The sequence below is a fragment of the Equus przewalskii genome, chromosome X (assembly GCF_037783145.1).
Source record: "Equus przewalskii isolate Varuska chromosome X, EquPr2, whole genome shotgun sequence".
NCBI lineage: Eukaryota > Metazoa > Chordata > Mammalia > Perissodactyla > Equidae > Equus > Equus przewalskii.
This window is the reverse complement of record NC_091863.1, coordinates 6,487,013-6,506,000: the sequence shown is the minus strand read 5'-3', so window position 1 is coordinate 6,506,000 and position 18,988 is coordinate 6,487,013. Positions and strand designations below refer to the sequence as shown.

Genomic DNA, 18,988 nt, shown 5'->3' with positions numbered 1-18,988 from the left:
TATTACAGTTTTCTGTTCTCCTCCATAATTCCTTGTCTCCTACAATTGTGTATCTCCCAATGCTCCATTATCTCCCACAATGTTCTGTTTCTCCCACACTGCTGCATTTCTCACACAAGTCCCTGTCTTTCCCGTAATACTTTATTTCTCCCACGATTTCCCTCTCTCCCATGAAAACTTATCTTTCCCCTAATTCCCCGTCTCTCATACGATAGCCTATTTCTCTCATAATTCTCTTTCCCACAATTTCTCCCACAATTTTGGATTCTTCTTTGTCTCTCACAAATATCCATTTTCCTCAACAATCCTGTCTTCTACCACATTTAATCTCTCCTACAATTCTGTTTCTCCCACATTCTGTTTCCAGCCACACTTAATTCCCTTGTCTCACATTTGCCTATCTTCCACAGTTCTCCCCCACAATCCTTCTGTCTACTATTTCCCCTCTCTCCCATATATTATGTTTCTCCTATAATTCCTTTTCTCTCCCAAAATTTCCCCTTCTCTCCCCTAACCCTTTGTTGTTCCCACAATTTCATGTCTCTCCCATAATTCCCCTTGCTCTCCCATAATCTCTTGTCATTCCCACAATTCTACTTCCCTCCATAATTTCTTGTCTCTCCCACCAGTCTCTGTTCTGAACCACAATCTTCCATCCTCTCCCAGAATTCTCCTTCTCTCCCACAATTCTACATTTTCTACGATAATCCCTTGCCTCTCCTAAAATACTCTGTCTCGCCCGCAATTCCCTCATCTCTGCCATTATCCCTTGTCACTTCCACAATTCTTCATAGTCTCCTACAATTCCCATTCTCTCCCACAATTCCATGTCTCTCCTAATATTCTCTGTCTCTCCCACAATTCATCCTTCTCTTCCATGATCCCTTGTCACTCCCACAATTCTCCATACACTCCCACAATTCTCCTTCTCTCCTATAACCCCTTGTTGTTCCCATCATTCCCTTTTTTCCCATAATCCCTTATCTTTCCCACAATGCTCTGTCTTGCCCACAGTTCCTCTTTGTTTGCCATGATCTCTTATCTTTCCCACAATTTCTTATCTTTCTCACAGTTCCCCTTCTCTGCCATGATCATTGTCTTTCCCACAAGTCCCTTGTCTCTCTCATAACCCCTTATTGTTCCCACAATTCCTTGTCTGTCCCACAATTACCCATTTTCTCCCTTGTCTTCCACAATGCCCTATTTCTCCCATAATTCCTTGTCTTACCCACAATATTTTATTTCCCCCACAATTCTCTTATTGCCCTAACTATTTCTTGTTCCCACAATTCACCATCTCTCCCAAAATTCCTGACTCTCCTATAACCCGTTGTTCCCACAATTCTCTATATCTCTCACAATTCTCGATTTTTCATTGTCTTTGCCAAAACTGTTTTCTTCTGCAGTTTTATTTTCTACCACATTCCTTCTCTCCTGCAATTGTTTCTCTTACAATTCTGTTCTCCCTGACAATTTCTTCTTTCCGAAAGTTCTCTATTCTCTCCCAGAATTCTCCATCTCTCCCACAATTACATGTCTCTCCCATAATTCCCCTTACTCTCCCTTAACCCCTTGTTATTCCCACAGTTCCCTTTTTTCCAATGATCTCTTGTCTTTCCTGCAATACCCTGTCTCTCCCACAATTCTCCTTTGTCATGATCCTTTCTCTTCCCAACAAGGCTTGTCTCTCCCATAAACCCTTGTTGTTCCCACAATTCCCCATTCTTTCCCGTCTCCCACAATGCCCTATTTCTCCCATAATTCCTGGTCTTTCCCATAATACTTTGTCTCCCACAACTCTATTACTCCATCTCATTCCCACAATTCCCCTGTCTCCCATAATGCCTTGTTCCCACAATTCCTTGTCTTTCCCACAATGCTTGCTCTCTTGCTCTCTTTCTCCCACAGTGCCCCATCTGTCCCACAATTCTGCCTTCTCTCCTATAACCCAGTCTTTTCTCTAATTCTCCCTTCTCTCCCACTATTCTCTCTTCACTCCCATGATCCCTTGTTACTCCCACAATTCCATGTCACTACCACAATAGTCCATTTTTCCCACAATTCCCCTTCTCTTCCATGATCCCTTGTCTTTCCCACCATGCCCTGTCTCTTCTACAATTCCCTCTTCTCTCCCATGATGCCTTATCATTCCCACAATTCTCCATCAATCCCACAATTCTCCACTGTCCTACAGTGCCCCTTCTCTCCCACAATTCTACTTTCTCTCCCATAATTCTTGATTCTTCATTGTCTGTCACAAAACTCTGTTTCCTTCTACAATTCTGTTTTCTACCACCTTCCATCTCTCCTGCAATTATTCCTCTTACAGTTATATTTTCCTCCACAATTCCATCCTTCAAACAATTCTCCATTCTCTTCCACAATTCTCCACCTCTCCTACAATTCCATGATTCTCCCACAGTTCTCCTTACTCTCCCATACCCCCTTGTCATTCCCACAATTCCCTGTTTTTGCCCATAATCTCTGGTTCCCACAATTCCATGTTTCTCCCACAATACTCCATTGTTACCACAATGCCCCTTTCTCTCCCATGATCCCTTGTCTTTTCCACAATGCCCTATGTCTCCCACAATTCCCTCTTCTCTCCCATGATCCGTTGTCACTCCCACAATCCTCCAATTTCTCCCACAATTCTTTCTCTCCCATAATCCCTTGTCTCTCCCACAATTCTTGATTGTTCATTGTGTCTTACAAAACTCGATTTCTTGTACAATTCTGTTTTCTACCATGTTCCATCTCTCTTGCAATTGCTTCTCTTACATTTCTGTTCTCCCCCATACTTCCTTCTTTCCTACAATTCTCCATTCTCCCTTACAATCTTTCTCTCCTGTAATCCATGTCTCTCCCACAATACTCCATTCTTGCCACAATTCCCTTCTCTCCCATGATGCCTCACCATTCCCACAATTCTCTGTCCATCCCACAATTCTCCAGACTTTCCCACAATGCCCCTTCTCTCCCCTAATTCTACTTTCTCTCCCATAATTCTTGATTCTTGATTGTCTTTCACAAAGCTGTTTCCTTCTACAGTTCTGTTTTCTACCACCTTCCATCTCTCCTGCAGTTATTTTTCTTACAGTTCTGTTTTCCTCCACAATTCCATCCTTCCCACAATTCTCCATTCTCTTCCACAATTCTCCACCTCTCCTACAATCATCCCATGTTTCTCCCACAATTCTCCTTACTCTCCCATACCCCCTTGTCATTCCCACAATTCTGTTTTTTCCCATAATCCCTGGTTCCCACAATTGCATGTTTCTCCTACAATACTCCATTTTTCTCACAATTCCCTTTTCTCTCCCATGATCCCTTGTCACTCCCACAATTCTCCAATCTCTCCCACAATTCTCCTTTCTCTCCCATAATCCCTTGTCTTTCCTATACTTCCATCTCTCCCACAATTCTTTTTTTTTTTTGAGGAAGATTAGCCCTGAGATAACATCTGCCACCAATCCTCCTCTTTTTGCTGAGGAAGACTGGCCCTGAGCTAACACTTGTACCCATCCTCCTCTACTTTATACGTGCATGCCTACCACAGCATGGCTTGTCAAGTGGTGCCATGTCCACACCCAGGATCTGAACTGGCAATCCCAGGCTGCCAAAGTGGAACATGCACACTTAACCACTGTACCACCAGGCCGGCCCCCTTCCTCTACTTTATATGTGGGATGCCTACCACAGCATGGCTTGCCAAGTGGTGCCCTGTCTGCACCTGGGATCCAAACCAGTGAACCCCGGGCCTCTGAAGTGGAACATGTGCCCCTCGCCGCTGTGCCACTGGGCCGGCCCCTCCCACAATTCTTAATTCTTTGTGGTCTCTCTCAAAACTCGATTTCTTCTACAATTCTGTTTTATACAACTTTCCATCTCTTTTGCAATTGTTATTCTTACAGTTCTGTTGTCCCCCATAATTCCTTCTTTCCCACAATTCTCCATTCTCTCCCACAATTTTCTTTTTTTTAAAGATTTTAAAAAATTTTTTCCCTTTTTCTCCCCAAAGCCCTAGTACATAGTTGTATATTTTTAGTTGTGAGTCCTTCTAGTTGTGGCATGTGGGATGCTGCCTCAGCATGGCTTGATGAGCGGTGCCACATCCACAACCAGGATCCAAACTGGTGAAACCCTGGGCTGCTGAAGCGGAGTGCACAAACTTAACCACTTGGCCATGGGGCCGGCCCCCACAATTTTCTCTCTCTCCCACAATTCTCCATCTCTCCCCTAACCCCTTGCCTTCCTACAATTCCATGTCTCTCCCACAGTGCTCTGTTCTTTTAACAATTCCTCCTCTCTCACAATTCTCCATTCTCTCCCATTATTCCCTGTCTCACCCATAATGCCACTCTCTCCCCCATAATCTTTTTCTCTTCTACAATTCCATCTCTTCACAATTCTCGATTCTTTATTTTGTCTCACAAAACTTTTTTTTTCTTTTACAATTCTCTTTTCTACTTCATTCCATCTCTCCTGCAATTGTTTTTCTTACACTTCTGTTCTCTGGCATAATTCCTTCTTTCCTACAATTCTCCATTCTCACATACAATTCTCCTTTCTCTCTCATAATCCATGTCTCTCCCACAATTCCCATTACTCTCCCATAACCCCTTGTCATTCCTACAATTCACGTTTTTCCTCATAATCTCGTCATTCCTACAATTCCATGTCTCCCCCAATACTCCACTTTTCCCACAATTCCCCTTCTCTCTCTCAATTCCCTTTTCTCTCCCATGATCCCTTGTCTTTCCCACAATGTCCTCTCCCACAATTCCCTCTTATCTCCCATGATCTCTTGTCTCTCCCACAGTTATCTGTCACTCCCACAATTCACATACTCTCTCACAATTCCTCTTCTCTCCCACAATTCTATTTCCTCTCCCACAATTCTCTATTCTTCCTTGTCTCTCACAAATCTTCATTTCTATTATAGTTCTGTTTTCTACAACATTCCATCTCTCCTGCAGTCGTTCTCCTACAGTTCTTTTCTCCATAATTGCTTTTTTCCCACAACTGCCTGTCTGTCCCACAATTCTCTATTCTTTCCCAAAATTCTGCCTCTCCCATAATTCCCCTTACCTTCCCATAACCCCTTATCATTCCCACAATTCCCTTTTTTCAGATTATCCCTTGTCTTTATGAAAATTCTCTTTCCCACCATTCTTCTTTCTCTCCCATGATTCATTGTATTTCCCACAATGCCCTGTCTCTCTCACAATTTTCTGTTCTCTCCTGTAATTCCATATCTCTCCCACAATTCCCCTTACTCTCCCATAACCCCTTTTCATTCCCGCAATTCCCCTTTATCTCCTACAATTCCATCTCTCCCACAATTCTCAAGTTTTTCTTGTCCCTCACAAAACTACATTTTCTTCTGCAATTCTGTTTTCTACCACAGTCCATCTCTCCTGCAGTTGTTTCTCTACAATTCTGTTCTCCACACAATTCCTTGTCTCTCCCACAATACTCCATTTTTCTCATGATTCCCCTTCTCTCCCAGGATTTCCCTTTCTTCCCCATGATCCCTTGTCTTTCTCACAGTGCCCAGTCTCTCACAATTTCCTCTTCTCTCCCATGATCCCTTGTCACTCCCACAATTCTGTTACTCCCACAATTCTCCATTCTCTCCCATGATCCCTTGTCTTTCCCACAATGCCCTGACTCTCCCACAATTCCTTTTTCTTTCCCATGATCCCTTGTCATTCCCACAATTCTCTGTCACTCCTCAATTCTCCCTTCTCTCACAATTCCACTTTCACTCCCATTATCCTTTGTCTTTCCCAGAATGCCTTGTCTCTCCCACAATTCCCTCTTCTCTCCCATGATCCCTTGGCATTCTCACAATTCTCCATCACTCCCACAATTCTCTATCACTCCCAGAATTCTCCATTCTTTTCCTCCCACATTCCTTAGCTGTTCCACAGTTCCCCTTTGTCTCCCATAACCCATTGTCTTTTCCACAATTCTTCATTATTTCCCACAATTCTTTCTCTCCCATAACCCCTTTTCTTTCCCACAATTCTCTATTCTTCCTTGTCTTTCATCAATTTCCATTTCTTCTACAATTCTGTTTTCTACCATATTCCATCTCTCCTGCAGTCATTCTCCTACAGTTCTGTTCTCCATAATTCCTTTTTTTCCCCACTATTGCCTGTTTGTCCCACATTTCTCCATTCTTTCCCATAATTCCATATCTCTCCCACATTCCCCTTATTCTCCAATAACTCCTTTTAATTCCCACAATTCCCCTTTCTCTCCCATAATCCCTTGTCATTCCCACAATTCCATGTCTCTCCCACAATACTCCATTTGCCCCACAATTCCCCTTTCTCTCCCATGACCCCTTGTCTTTCCCACAGTGCCCTGTCTCTCTCACAATTCCTCATTCTTTCTCATGATCCCTTGCCCTTCCCATGATTCCCTTTCTCTCCCATGATCCTTGTCTTTCCTGTAATGCCTTGTCTCCTCCACAATTTCTCTTTTCCCCCATAATCTCTCCATTTGCCCCCATAATCCCTCTCTCCACTATTTCCTCTCTCTCCCATAATATTCTATTTCTCCCATAATTTATTTCCTCTCCCACAATTCCCTTCTCTCCCCTAACCCTTTGTTGTTACCACAATTCCCTGTCTCTCCCATAGCCCCTTGTTGCTCTTACAATTCCCTGTCTCTCCCATAACACTCTAATTCACCCACAATTCCCTGTCTCTCCCATAACCCCTTGTTCTTCTCACAATTCCGTTTCTCCCACAATACCTTATTTCTTTCACAATTCCCTGTTTCCCACAATTCCTCATTTTCTCCCGTAATTCTGGATTCTTCATTGTCTTTCACAAATCTATTTTCTTCTACAATTCTGTTTTCTCCTATGTTCCATCTCTCCTACAATTCTGTTTCTCCTACAGTTCTCTGTTCTCAACCATAATTTCTTCTCTCTCAGTTGCCTGTCTCACACAATTCCATGTCTCTCCCATACTTCCCTGTCTCTCCCACTGTGCCTTATTTGTCTCACAATTCCCTTTCCCACAATTCCATGTTCTCCACAAGTCTTCATTCTTTGTTCTTTCTCACAAATCTCCATTCTCTTCTACAACCAAACTGTCTCTCCTATAATTCTCTCCTACAATTCTCTATTATCCCCCATAATTCCTTCTCTCCCACAATTCTCCATTCTCTCCCGTAATCCATTGTCTTTCCCACAATTCCATCTCTCCTATAATACTCTATTTGTCCCACAATTCTCCTTTCTCTCCTTTGAGCCCTTGTATTTCCTACAATTCTCTGTCTCTCCCACAATAGCCTGTTTCTCTCATAATTCTCTTTCCCAGTTTCTCCTTTTCTCCCACAATTCTGGATTCTTCATTGTCTCTTACAAATCTGTTTTCTTCTATAAAGCTGTTTTCTACCACATTCCATCTCTCCCACAATTCTCTTTCTCCTAAAGTTCTCTATTCTCCCCTATAATTCCTTCTCATAATTGTCTGTCTCCCACAATTCTCCATTCTTTTCCACGATTCTCCTTTCTCCCCCATAATCCGTGTCCCCCAATACTTTATCCCTCCCACAATTCCATGTCTCTCCCAGAATTCTCCACTCTTTCCCACAATTCTGTTCTTTCCTACAATACTCTTTCTCCCACAATTCTCTCTTCTATGATTCTTTATTCTCCCTCACAATTCTGTCTCTCCTCAAATTCCCTTTCTCTCCCACAGTTCCTCATTCTCTCCAGAATTCCTATTTTTTTCCCTACAATTCTGTTCTTCCCCATAATCCCTTGTTTCCCCAATTCTCTCTTCTATCACAATTCTTGTCTTTCTCTTAATTCCCTGCCTCCCATTATTCTGGTCCCCCCCCCCCACCACAATTCTGTCCTTTCCCATAATTCTTGATTCTTTTCCCAAATTCCCTGTATCTCCCACACTTCCTCATTTCTCTGTTCTCTCTCATACATCTCTGTTCTTTGTCTTCTATGATTTTCTGTGCTGTCAGTTGCTCTCCCCTTGAACAGAACCCTGGTGGCCCCATGGATTGTAGTTGCTAGAGGAATGTGGAAGAGAGTATACCCCAAGGCCTCCACCTGTGCCAGGCTGGCTAGATCAAATGCAACACCTTGAAGGGGATCTAAGCCCAGGTGTCATATGTTCTCTATGGCTCATGCTCAGTGCCCACTGGTTGGGTTTCTGATGTAGGGCTTCATGGTTTTCAAGGGATCCAGGAATAGCAGCTGAGGGCACAGGAAACGTCCAACATGCCTTCCCAAATCCTAGATCTATGCGGGGCCAGGAAGTTCCCAAGAACCTGTCTGGGCTTGCAAGGCTCATTAAAGAGAGTTGCTAGGAAGGGGCTTGGCCCTTGGGCACCATGAGGTCGCTGGCACCTGCATTTCTTGCACCAATAGAGAATTACTCCCATACCCCGATGGCCTCATTGAATTTTCTCCTCAGAGGCTTGCTCAGCTAGCACATTCTCTCTTTGTGGAGACCTTTAAGACCATAAGAGAAAACCCATGGAAACCCAGGCCTGCTAGAAAGCCCACAGCTTCGAGCACCCATTGAACTTAGCACAGGCAGGGCTGGCTCAGGTGGCTCGGCTCCAGCAGCACTGGGGCCTGAGAAAGTTGTTATGGCACAACTGGATCTCCTCTGTGGAGCCCCAGGGGGAGAATGAAAGAACCAGGAACATTTAAAAAGTCACGAGATCCAGAGCATGTCCCGAAGTGCAAGGTCACGGGGGAGTGTCCCCAGCCCAGACCTTGATCACAAGCCATCATATGACACTACAACCCAGAGTCTTTTTCAAAAGACCACAGAAATTGCACACAAGTTCCCATGAGCCCAGGACATCCTCATAAACAGTGGGTGACCCTGTGAGAATCAAGTCTTTTTGAAGTGCCATCAGCCTCTCCAGCAGGAATGCGGTTCTGAAACTGGAAGTGTCTGCTAGAAGTCTTCCCAGCTGGTGTCCAGTCTCCAGGAAAAGAAAGTCCACCGTTCCAACAAGAGGTCTCCTCCTGCCATCCTTGTTGACAACCCAAACTCTCCTCAGGATCTGGCTGCCAGGACCATGGCCCTGATGCCAGTCCTCCACGCACCCTCTGAATTCCTTTACCCTCTTTGTGGAGCTCATCATACTTAGTCTGACAGATCTGAGTGCTGCCTCCCCCCACAGGCCATGCTGGGTTTTGCGGGGGGACGACACTGCAGTCCCATACTTGTGTTTTCTTGGTGTTATTGTCATCTCTTCTTGTGACTCAGGCTTCCCCCAACATTCCCAAGCATATCTTTCCTGTTGCCATAATTTCTCCCCTCCTCTTATCCATTTAACGTTCCCTCTTTTCTTCCTTAAGTGTCCTCCAAAACTGCATGTGTCTCTCCTTACATTGTGCCTGTTCCTGTCCTCCTTTATGCTCATCATTCTTAATTAATGCTCCAAGGTGCTAGTGCTGCATCTTGGTGTCAGTGCGCATGCCCTGTCCTATTTATCCAGTCAACAGTGGTTTATCCAGCACCTTCCAGGTGCCAGGTGCCATTTGAGGCACTACTGAACCTATGGTAAGTAAGATAGACAAAGTCAGGGCTGCCCCGTGGCATCATGGTTAAGTTTGGTGTCTTCTGCTTTGGCGGCCTGGGTTCGCGGGTTTGGATCCTGGGCATGGACCTACACCACTTGTCAGCCGTGCTGTGGTGGCATATATAAAGTGGAGGAAGACATATAATGCTAACAGATGTTAGCACAGGGCTAATCTTCCTCAGCAAAAAACAGACAATTCTAAAAAAAGATGCAAAAAGTCCCTGTCCATTGAGACTCTCCACTCTTGTAGGAGAGAGAGAAGGGAAAACACAAATAATAATAGAATATTCCAGGCAGCAAAAGTACTATGAAGAAAAGCAGATAGGGCGGGGGCAGGAGAGTGGGTTTGGATAGGGGTTCTGCATGCCTCCCTGAGGCTGAGATAACATCTGAATTGAGCCCTGAAGGAAGTGAGGAGTGAGCCAGAAAGAAACCTGAAGAGCTGACAAACAGAGAAAGGGCTGTGCAAAGCCTTGGTGGCAGGCCTGAGCTCGGCGCGTGGAAGAGAGGCCAGTGTGCCTGCAGGTGGGGAGTGAGAAGGACGCGAGAGGAGGCTGCAGGGGTCAGCAAGGGCACTGGTAGAGGGGCCTCAGGATGTGGAGATTTTCCTGAAGGGCAGCCACTTGCCCCATGCACAGTTGAAAAGGCCACCTTCTTTGTGTCTTTCTTCTTGGTATCCCACACACACAGCCTAGGACCTGGCACACAGCTGGTCCTCCTGAATATTTGCAGAATAACTCTGCCATCTGTTCCAGAGGGTCCCCGGGGTTCTGGAGGCAGGTGTGTCACCTCCAGGAGTACTGTTTTGGCAGGAGTGACATTTGCTTTCATTCTACTGATGGTTACCCACTTTTTTTTTCTGCCCTCAAACCCTGTGGTCTCATCCCTGAAGAGACAACTGGAAGGTGTCTTAGTTTGACAGAGGGCAGTGGGCTCCCTCCCTTTGGGCACCTCCTGGAGTTGGGGTCAGGTGGCCAGGCCACCATGGGGCCCTGTGATGAGCCTGAGTCACAGAAGGGATCTGTGGGTCTAAATCCGACAGCATGTGTCACAGGGCTGCGAAGCCTGCCCGAGTCAACAGGGGTGGTCTCGACTTGGTCTCCAGCGTCCATGTGGTTCGGCTCTCTGAGACGCACGTTTAGCTGTCCAGCACAGAGGTTTGGAAAAAGGGATGCCAGGGGCAGGGGCGGGCCTGAAGATGGACGCAGAATCACACATCAGGTGCCTTTGGTGATTCTCTAGGATTTATTTCATCTTTTGAAATGACTTAATCAAATGTAGGTGAACGTATCATGTAACTTTATTATTCTTTTTAATAGACAGCATTTCTGAAGCTTATGAAAAACCTTCTAGGACACTGACGCCATCAGTTTTTTCTCTTTTCCTCTCCAGGTTCCGATGCCAGCACAATTGAAATCCACATTGCAAGTGGGTCCCGCCATGAAAATGAGGTCAAATCTCTTTCCCAAACCCAGGGAGACCTATGAGAGGGACGTGACATGGGTCCAGACCCCGCATCCCTCAAAGTTGACATCTCTCTTTGTTTTGAACTGTTCTCGCCTTCCTGTCACCACACTGCCAGGTGTGGCATCCCCCCAACCTCACCCCATATTAGAACTTCTTCCCGAGGGTCCTCTTGGTGATGAGAACTGATCCACGAGCTGGTGCTTGGGAGTGGAAAATGCCTTCTAAACCAAACAGCAGCTTCTCTAGACTCTTAGTTGCCCTCTGTTTTTCTGAGGCTGGCTGTAATGTAAATGCCGGATCCCGGTCCTGGGGAAAAGTTAATAAAGTAGTTGCAACCGAGCTCCCAGCCTGACTTGCATTCTGTCTGTATAATGCCTCTAGCGAGCGCTCCTAAGTGAGGGAGTGATGATGCCACACGGCAGTGAGGTAAGCAGCAGCAGGACGAGTGGGGGGCACCAGGGAGCGGCAGCACAGCACGATCTTCCTGCACCACTAGGGGGCGGAGAGGGGGGCTGGCTCCAATCACTAACTGAGCCCTTGGTCCCCATGCTGTGTCGAGCAATGACAGTCTAAGGAATCCTTGGAACCTGGTTTATGCACAGATCATTGCCTAAATCTCTTTATTTCCATCAGCTGAAATAAATATATAGTATATATATTTTTTTGGTGAAAATATTGTAGTATGCATTGGATTTGCAAGCCACCCAGCTATGTCTATAAAAAAACAAGATAACACTATTGTCTCAGGACACTGCAGACAGCCCTGCCACATGACACCTCCTTCACATGAGATTAGGACTCCCTTTCCCCTAGGAAAGCTGTCCAGGATGTTTCTGGACTTGTACTTTTGGAGAGTCGCATGGCTGCAGATGGGTTCAGGGTACACGGTGACCGTGACCGTAGTGCCCGGGGGCTGCACATCCCTAAGGGTGGGCCTGTGCTGGAGCACACCCACTTTGATCCAAAGCATTATGACCTGAAGGGGTTTTTGCTTTTCCAGATGTGTTCTGCATCTGCATGGTGACATTTGGTCTGCTCCCGGCCTCAGAAGCCTCTCCCCATTGGAGGATGCTCCCCAAGCAGGTGAGGCTCAGTCCCACCCTCACCCCAGAGGCCAAGAGGCCAGCTTCTCACTTTCCCAGCCTCCCTTTCAGCTAGAAGAGGGCACAGGACTTGGCAGAGCCAATGAGACACGTGTCCCAAGTCTTTGAGGTAGAAGCCAGTGCCCCAGGGAATGGGCCTCGGAGATGTGTTTCTGGAGGGGGAGTGGCAGCAGCTGGGCAGCGGACGTGTCTGCTTTGGGAGGCAGCTTGGGTGTGCTTTGGGGCTGGTTCAGTATGAGGGTGTGGGTAGCACCCCCGGTGCTGTGGCCGTGCCCCATGTTACCTGCATAGGTCCAATCCTGTAGCCTTATTTTGGCTGTTCTGTCTGCATGGCCTCCAAGCCTGGTTCCGCAGAGCTGCCCAGTGTCCTCACCCGTTCTTTTTGGCTTACATGTGCCAGAGTCAGGTTCGGAACCCTGACTGATCTGATTGTCCAGTTAATGTAATTCCTCCTAGCTGGGGATCGGCATCACCAGCTGGCATGGAGGTTTCAATGGGGCCGAGCTGAGTGAGAGGTTGTCCGTACCTTCTCGTCGCTCCTTGCCAGGCGCTGAGCTATGACTTGGCACTGGGGATGCACAGATGAGCATCGGCGACGTGGTGGAGCAAGTCAGTCCAGGGAATAAGAGAGACGTAATTGAGCAAACAAATGAACGAGAAGATGGACAATGCTTGGTTTTAGGCAATTTCCCCATAGGGCTGGTTGCTGCAGAGGGATGTCTGGTCTTTACTGTTTAGAGATGGGAGACACTAGAGTACACTGGGAGGCTAAAGGGAACGATCCAGGGAAGAGAAAGCAGTAACGATGATGTGAGGGAGGGGACAATGACCTGGGAGAAGTCCTTGAAGAGGCGAGGGAACTGGGACCACCAGCTGGGAGTTTGGCTTGGCCACACATGACACAGGTGTAGCTGCGAGTGTAGTTTGGGTGAAAGATGAGGCTGCTCTTATCAGGTGGCTTCTATTTGACTTTAATTTATTGGCCAGTCACACCATAAACTACTTCATGAGTTGACGCCTCCCTAGTCCAATGATCGCCTGGTCCTTTACAGTTGTGTGCGTATGAACAGATGGCCTCCTGGGGTGTTTCTCCATAACTTTGCTTGAGAATGACTGTATTTCTAATCAGAGGCCCCATTCTCCGGAGCACTAACTTCAAGTGGGAGGGAACACTGTCAATAACATGGTCCCTGCCCTCTCCCCAGGGTCCCCTGTGCCCTGCCCCCAGCACCCTCCAGGTGGAACTGCAACCTCTGGCCTTGGTGACCTTGCCAGTGGCTAAGACACTTCAGAGAAAAAGGAGCCAAGCTGGGAAAAAATCATCCAGCCAAATTTTGTGTTTTGTAAGGGCAGAAATCCACTCCCCGCCACTTCCTGCCTCTTTTTGTGCATGTCACAAAGTGATTTCCAGGTCTCCGTCAGTAGTTACCAACTGTTGGCAGCCACAGGTACAGACGACTTTCTGAGCATACGACAAACGGTCTCAAGCATCCTTTAGGAACAGCACCACGATGTGGGCCGTTAAAAAAGAAAGTTCTCTGTTCAGTGAGTGGAAGCTTAGATTTTCAAAATAAATAAGCGGAGCTTCAACGAAGGCAAACACTTTTCGAATCACTGCAGCCAAGGGCTCCGTGTAAAGAGGAAAGGCGCACCGAGCCCGGACCACCAATGTGGCCCCAATCCGGCTTCCTCTACAGCAGAAAGAAACCCCTTTAAAGCTATTAACGTTACCAGCATTGCTGCGGAAGCCACCAAAGCCACACGTCACACATGCCGTGATCCTGGGGCGCTCTGTCATATAGTGTGCTGCCTGCCTGCTGTGTGTCTGCCTCAAGCTTCTTCCCAGGCCCTTCCTGTGGCTTCAGTAGCAGGGGTCAGGGTGCTCAGAACTGCCCCCAAATCCACCACGGGGTAACATGCCTGGTCAACTTGGTTAAAAGAAGAGAAAAATAAGCAGGCTCTACCCCAGTCAATAGTGGGACCCAGAGAGGCAGGGATGGCTCCAGCCCTCTGCTTTGTGCTAGTGCGGGATCAAGTTGGGATTAAAGGAAAATGACACCATGACCTGCTTTGTGACTCAGTTGTACAGCAAAATGCAGTCCGCCTCACCCCCTCTCAGAGTCAGCTGCACCCCCCCCCACGGGGATAGCAGCACCCATTAACCGACTCAGTCACCTAACACCCACCGATTGATTCACGCGGCATAAAGGGAAACACCTGGAAGAGCCTGGCACAGAGCAGATGTCAATAAATGTTTGCTGAGCATGAGTCAGCATCGTGCTCAAGGAAAGGTCAAGTCCCCCATAGCCTGTGACTTGAGGATCTTCTAATTACTCAGAGATAATCCTTGAACTCGGACTCCCAACCAACCAACCCACTGACAAAATTCATTTGCTTTGGCTCCTCCCACAGCACGGGGTCAGGCCACTTTGCCCCACTTCAGCAGGGCAATCCTGAAAGAAGCATTTAAGTTATTTTCTTCTGAGAAATTCACTCATCGGTGTTGACGTGAGCCCAAGAGCTCCCGGGCGAGATGAAGAAAACACACCCACCAAGTTCTCTAATATCAAAATAGAGCAATTTATTCAACACACTGAATATGATCTGTTGATTCTCTCTTGAAACAAATGAGCTACAACACACAAGGTGATTCTTTTTCTCAGAGAGCGTGAGGGTGAGTGGGGTGGAGGGAGAACAGAACGGGGGTCAATGTGGATGGAACAGAATCTGGGAAAGGCTGACAGAGAACCACATCTGGCTGCACGTCTGACACAGACAATAAAAACCGCAGAAGCCAGAATTCGAAACATCAGAGAGTGGCGGAAGTAACATTTCTGCATTTGACAAGAAACACGATTAAAAAAAAGGTGGAACAAAAGGTTAGAAAAGAGAGAAATAACAAGGAACAAAGCAGACGCTTACGTTTGACAAAGTGCACTTCCCTTGGCTCCGTGATCTATCTTTAGAGACAAAACGAAAGTCAAGTCCTAGCTGTCGTGTGGGGTCAGAGGGGTGAAACCCTGTAACGTCCCCGGGGTGGGGCACAGCATCCGTCCCAGGTGTGTGCGGGGTGTGCTCTTGGTCACTTCAAACCCAACAGAAGGTTCTGGATACGTCTGTTTTCAGAATCAAGGTTAAATTTGGTCACTAAGACTTGAGCATCACTCACAATTTTTAAGCGCTGTAAACAACGTCAAACACTATCACTCCCATGGGCCACCCCTTGAGGACAAAGCTCAAGGTCCTGACTTTTCCGGCAGGGCGTACACTGGCAGGCAAACATCAGAGGCGCAATCAATAGCTGTCATTCTGCTGAGAACGGGGATGGATCTGAGGGGCGCCGACTGCGTTCTCAGGCTTGGTCCCCCGTGTGGCCTGCGGTGAGCTCCCCTCCGATGGCTGGTCACGAAGCCAGGGATGTGGACAGTCTGCCTCCATCATTGTCAGGTTCACTTCTGTGCAGAGGATCAAGCCCATGTGGTCCATGCCTCGCAGCCCTTGGCTCCCACCTAACCATTCCCAAGTGGTTCAGATCTGTCAAGTGGCTAAAGCCAACACTTCAGCGAGACCCTGGCTACGACCTTTACGTGTGGATTGTCTAGTGAGCCCCTTATAGTACGTCCTACCATCGCCACCCCACAGCAGTGTGCGGCCTGTCACATACAAGCCGTGTCCTGACCACGGGCCGACCCTCGACAGCTGAGGCTCTGCAGAGATGAATACATTTTTATTTGGGGAGGGGTCAAGATGGTGTTCATCTGGACCCCCACAAACTACATCCCAAGCCTAATGATTTCTTGGGTCAGGAAACTATCAATGTACCTGGGGGTGCCTGCTAGCTTCAAAGATGGGTGACCCCACAGAACTCTGACCTTTGCTAAGCGTTTAGTAACAGAGTCTGAATCAACTACCGAAGAAATCAACAGAGCGCTCTTTGGTCTTCCACAGCTGGGGCTGGAGTAATTCGCATATCCACGTGGAGGCCCACCCGTGATCTGAGAAGGACGAACGCGGCCTGGCTCCCACAGCTGGTCCCGGCACCCTCCAAGTTCTGCAGGAGGCCTGCACTCTGCCCTGACGGTGGCCTTGTGGCTCCACGGATGGACGCCACCTCTGAATAACATCCTGTTTCGTTGCTGGAACACACCCCCGCTGAAACCTGCCCACTGCCAGCGCCCCCAGGCCTGGCCAACCTCCCCATCCCTTCCTCCACCCGCAGGCAGAGGATGAGAGAAGACGCCCAGGCCTCCAGTCCTTTCCCCGGCTAATTTAACCGATGGGTCAGCGGCGGGGTATGACAACAAGAGTACAAAGGTCACCTGATCCAAGGAAGGGAAACTCCTCTAGGAACACAAAACCATGTCTAACTTTTTAAAAACAGTAAAAAGATTCACTATTAAAATAAAGAAAAGCTTTCTCCTAGTCCCTTGTGAGGGAAGGAAATGATGAAAATGGCAGAAATTATTAGTGACATTCTACCTAGAGAATTTACCTTCAGGGTTGAAAAATCTTCCATCTCCGTGCATTTTTGTCATTAACAGACCAAGTGAGATCCAGGGGCCCTCATCGTCAGCCTGGCAAGGACCTGCCAGCCTGCTCTCGGTGAAGCGGCCATTGGTAGTTACACTGCTGCGAAAAATATGTCAAAAAAGATGTAGCCTGAGCTGGGCTGTCGGTTCTGATGGCTTCTTCGGTACCGTCAGGTTTGGGGAATGCTTCTCGGGGCCAGAGGGTCCTGTTTTTCGCTTCTCTCCTGCCAGCTCCGAAGGTGGCCGTGCCCCAAAGGACGCCTGCTCGTCCTGGAGCCACAGAGCGGGGCCTCTTCTGTGGCTGCCGAGCCAAGGACTGACTCTCTTCTGCCCAGAGTGCCAACCACCTCTCATGAAGCTGAAGGGAGAGGGAAAAGCTACCTCAGCCCCTGCCTGTGGCTTCCTAAAACTTATTTAAAATATGAATCACACAAAGCTCTCTATGTCTGATGGCCCTTTTCGGATTTTAAAATTGCTTTAACATAAAAATATTTTCTTTTTCCAAAAATACTCCGGGCTCTTTCTCTTATAAGTCATTTTTTTTCTTCTGTAAAAAGTCCCCCTGCCCTGCCTTCTTACATAAAGCACTTATGCGCCCAAAGTGCCCTTGAGACCTAGGATCTGAAGCAACTATGAGAGAGGGACACAGAGAGGGGGGTGGGGGCCGGGGGAGGGAGAAAGCTGTCCGTCAAAGATTTTTATCGTCGTGTCAAAGATTTTGTCGTCGTGTCCACGAGGCTGCATCTACTGAGCGTGGACTGCAAATCGCAACCACACCGAACAAAGGAAAGACGGGGAGGGGCAGAAAACAGGAGGAAGGAAGCAACAAGCCAAACACAGTTTCCATCTCAGATGAAAGGCCCCCAAACGACAGGATTCCAGCCAATAGAAAAACCACTGGACAAAGAAGATTCTAGAAAATACAAAGTGTTGGGATTACAAATGCACGTTTCATCGGTACAAACTGGTCTTTGAACATTTTTTGTGAGAGCAACTGTAGTGTCCAAATTGTTAAGGGGAAAAAAAAACCCTCCACATGGAGGAATTTTTTTCCCCTTTCCTTTTGGTTTATCACAGCACTTTTCTCTTTTTTTCTTTATTTGGCACAGCTTTTTTTTTTCCTCTTAGCCATCAGAGCCTGTTCTGGATGGAACCCAAACCGTGCACTGTCTGGCTGGTAGCTTCGTGTGCAGGCTGAACGTTCCAGGTGGAAACCATTCTTTCCCCTTTCAATATGACTGTGTGTATGTTTCTGTTTGAAACTTCTTGATGAAGGTTACGACAAAATATAGACTCCTGCGGCCAGGGATGAGTGGATTCCAAAGTCCACTCTAACCAAGTCAAGTTCGTACAGTTTGGGAGCTGACAGGACTGTCTGAGGGTGCTGAACCCCACACGTTTGCTGCTGGTCCGTTAGAACTCTTTGCTTTTTTCTACAATATTTTGTGTTTACTTTCGCAGATCTAAAACACACACCTGGAAGGAAAGAGAAGGCGCTGTTATCTTGAGAGACAACACAATGACGTTTTTAGAGCAGAGGCTGGCAAACTATATGGCCCACGGGCCAAATCCAGCCCACTACTCACTTCGTATAAATAAAGTTTTATTGGCACATAGTCATGATGGTTCAGAGAAGCTCTAATAACAGGTTAGTGTCTGAGGATCTGACCAACCAACCCCAAGCAAATAGCACAAAGGGGAAAAGCCAAGTCAAGGGCAATGCTAGGAAGTAATGGGGTGACAGTGACCACCAGCAGGTGTCACAGACCAGACACCTATGTGGCAGGGCAGATGACAACTCAAGCCTGTGAGAACATATAGGGGCCATGTGGACACTCGGCCAGCCAGCCCACTGCCCCCTGCCTTAGAGCTCAGAGCAATCTCAAGTTCAGGGGTGAATCAAGAAGCTGTGTGATCACGTGATCAGAAAAGGGCCACTGAAACCAGGGAGACTTGTGGAATCAGAGGTCACGCCTTTATCACCAGAGGGCCCAGGTTGGGGGCACAATCACAGAACTAAGGCAGGAGCAAGTTTCTCAGCCTTGGCACCAATGACATTTGGGGCGAGATACTTCTTTTGTGGTGCCATCTTGTGCATTGTAGGAGATTTAGCAGCATCCCTGGCCTCCACCCACTAGATGCCAGTAGCACCCCCCCACCAAAATAGTGACAAGAAAAATGCCTCCGGACATTGCCTATCCTCCTCAGGGGGCCAGAATCACCCTGGTTGAGAACCACCAATTTCACTGAGAAAACGTCCACTGGAATGACATTCTGGAAGGGAGGAAGAGACGGCCATTCTCAGAT

General features: G+C 47.4%; 2 protein-coding genes across 23 annotated transcripts in view; one reads left to right on the top strand and one right to left on the bottom strand.

Annotated features, from left to right (window-relative positions):
- The window catches only part of GPR143 (G protein-coupled receptor 143), a 48,714-nt gene extending 36,544 nt beyond the window's left edge, over positions 1–12,170 (top strand). Inside the window, exons 9-10 of one of the 2 annotated variants that reach the window (XR_011536009.1) lie at positions 10,975–11,164; positions 12,050–12,170. Coding sequence is in view for 1 of the 2 variants with exons in the window: in XM_070604932.1 (XP_070461033.1) it covers positions 10,975–11,069 (95 nt within the window). In the remaining variant the exon portion in view is untranslated. Of the gene's footprint in view, positions 1–10,974; positions 11,389–12,049 lie in introns of those variants that run through there. The other variant, XM_070604932.1, reaches the window with a different exon arrangement.
- A 2,541-nt stretch (positions 12,171–14,711) lies between these two features.
- The window catches only part of TBL1X (transducin beta like 1 X-linked), a 210,793-nt gene continuing 206,516 nt past the window's right edge, over positions 14,712–18,988 (bottom strand). For all 21 annotated transcript variants that reach the window (XM_070604918.1, XM_070604927.1, XM_070604923.1 and 18 more), the window contains one exon: positions 14,712–18,157. In XM_070604918.1, the coding sequence (XP_070461019.1) occupies positions 18,131–18,157 (27 nt within the window). In that variant the 3' untranslated portion in view covers positions 14,712–18,130. The remainder of the gene's footprint in view (positions 18,158–18,988) is intronic.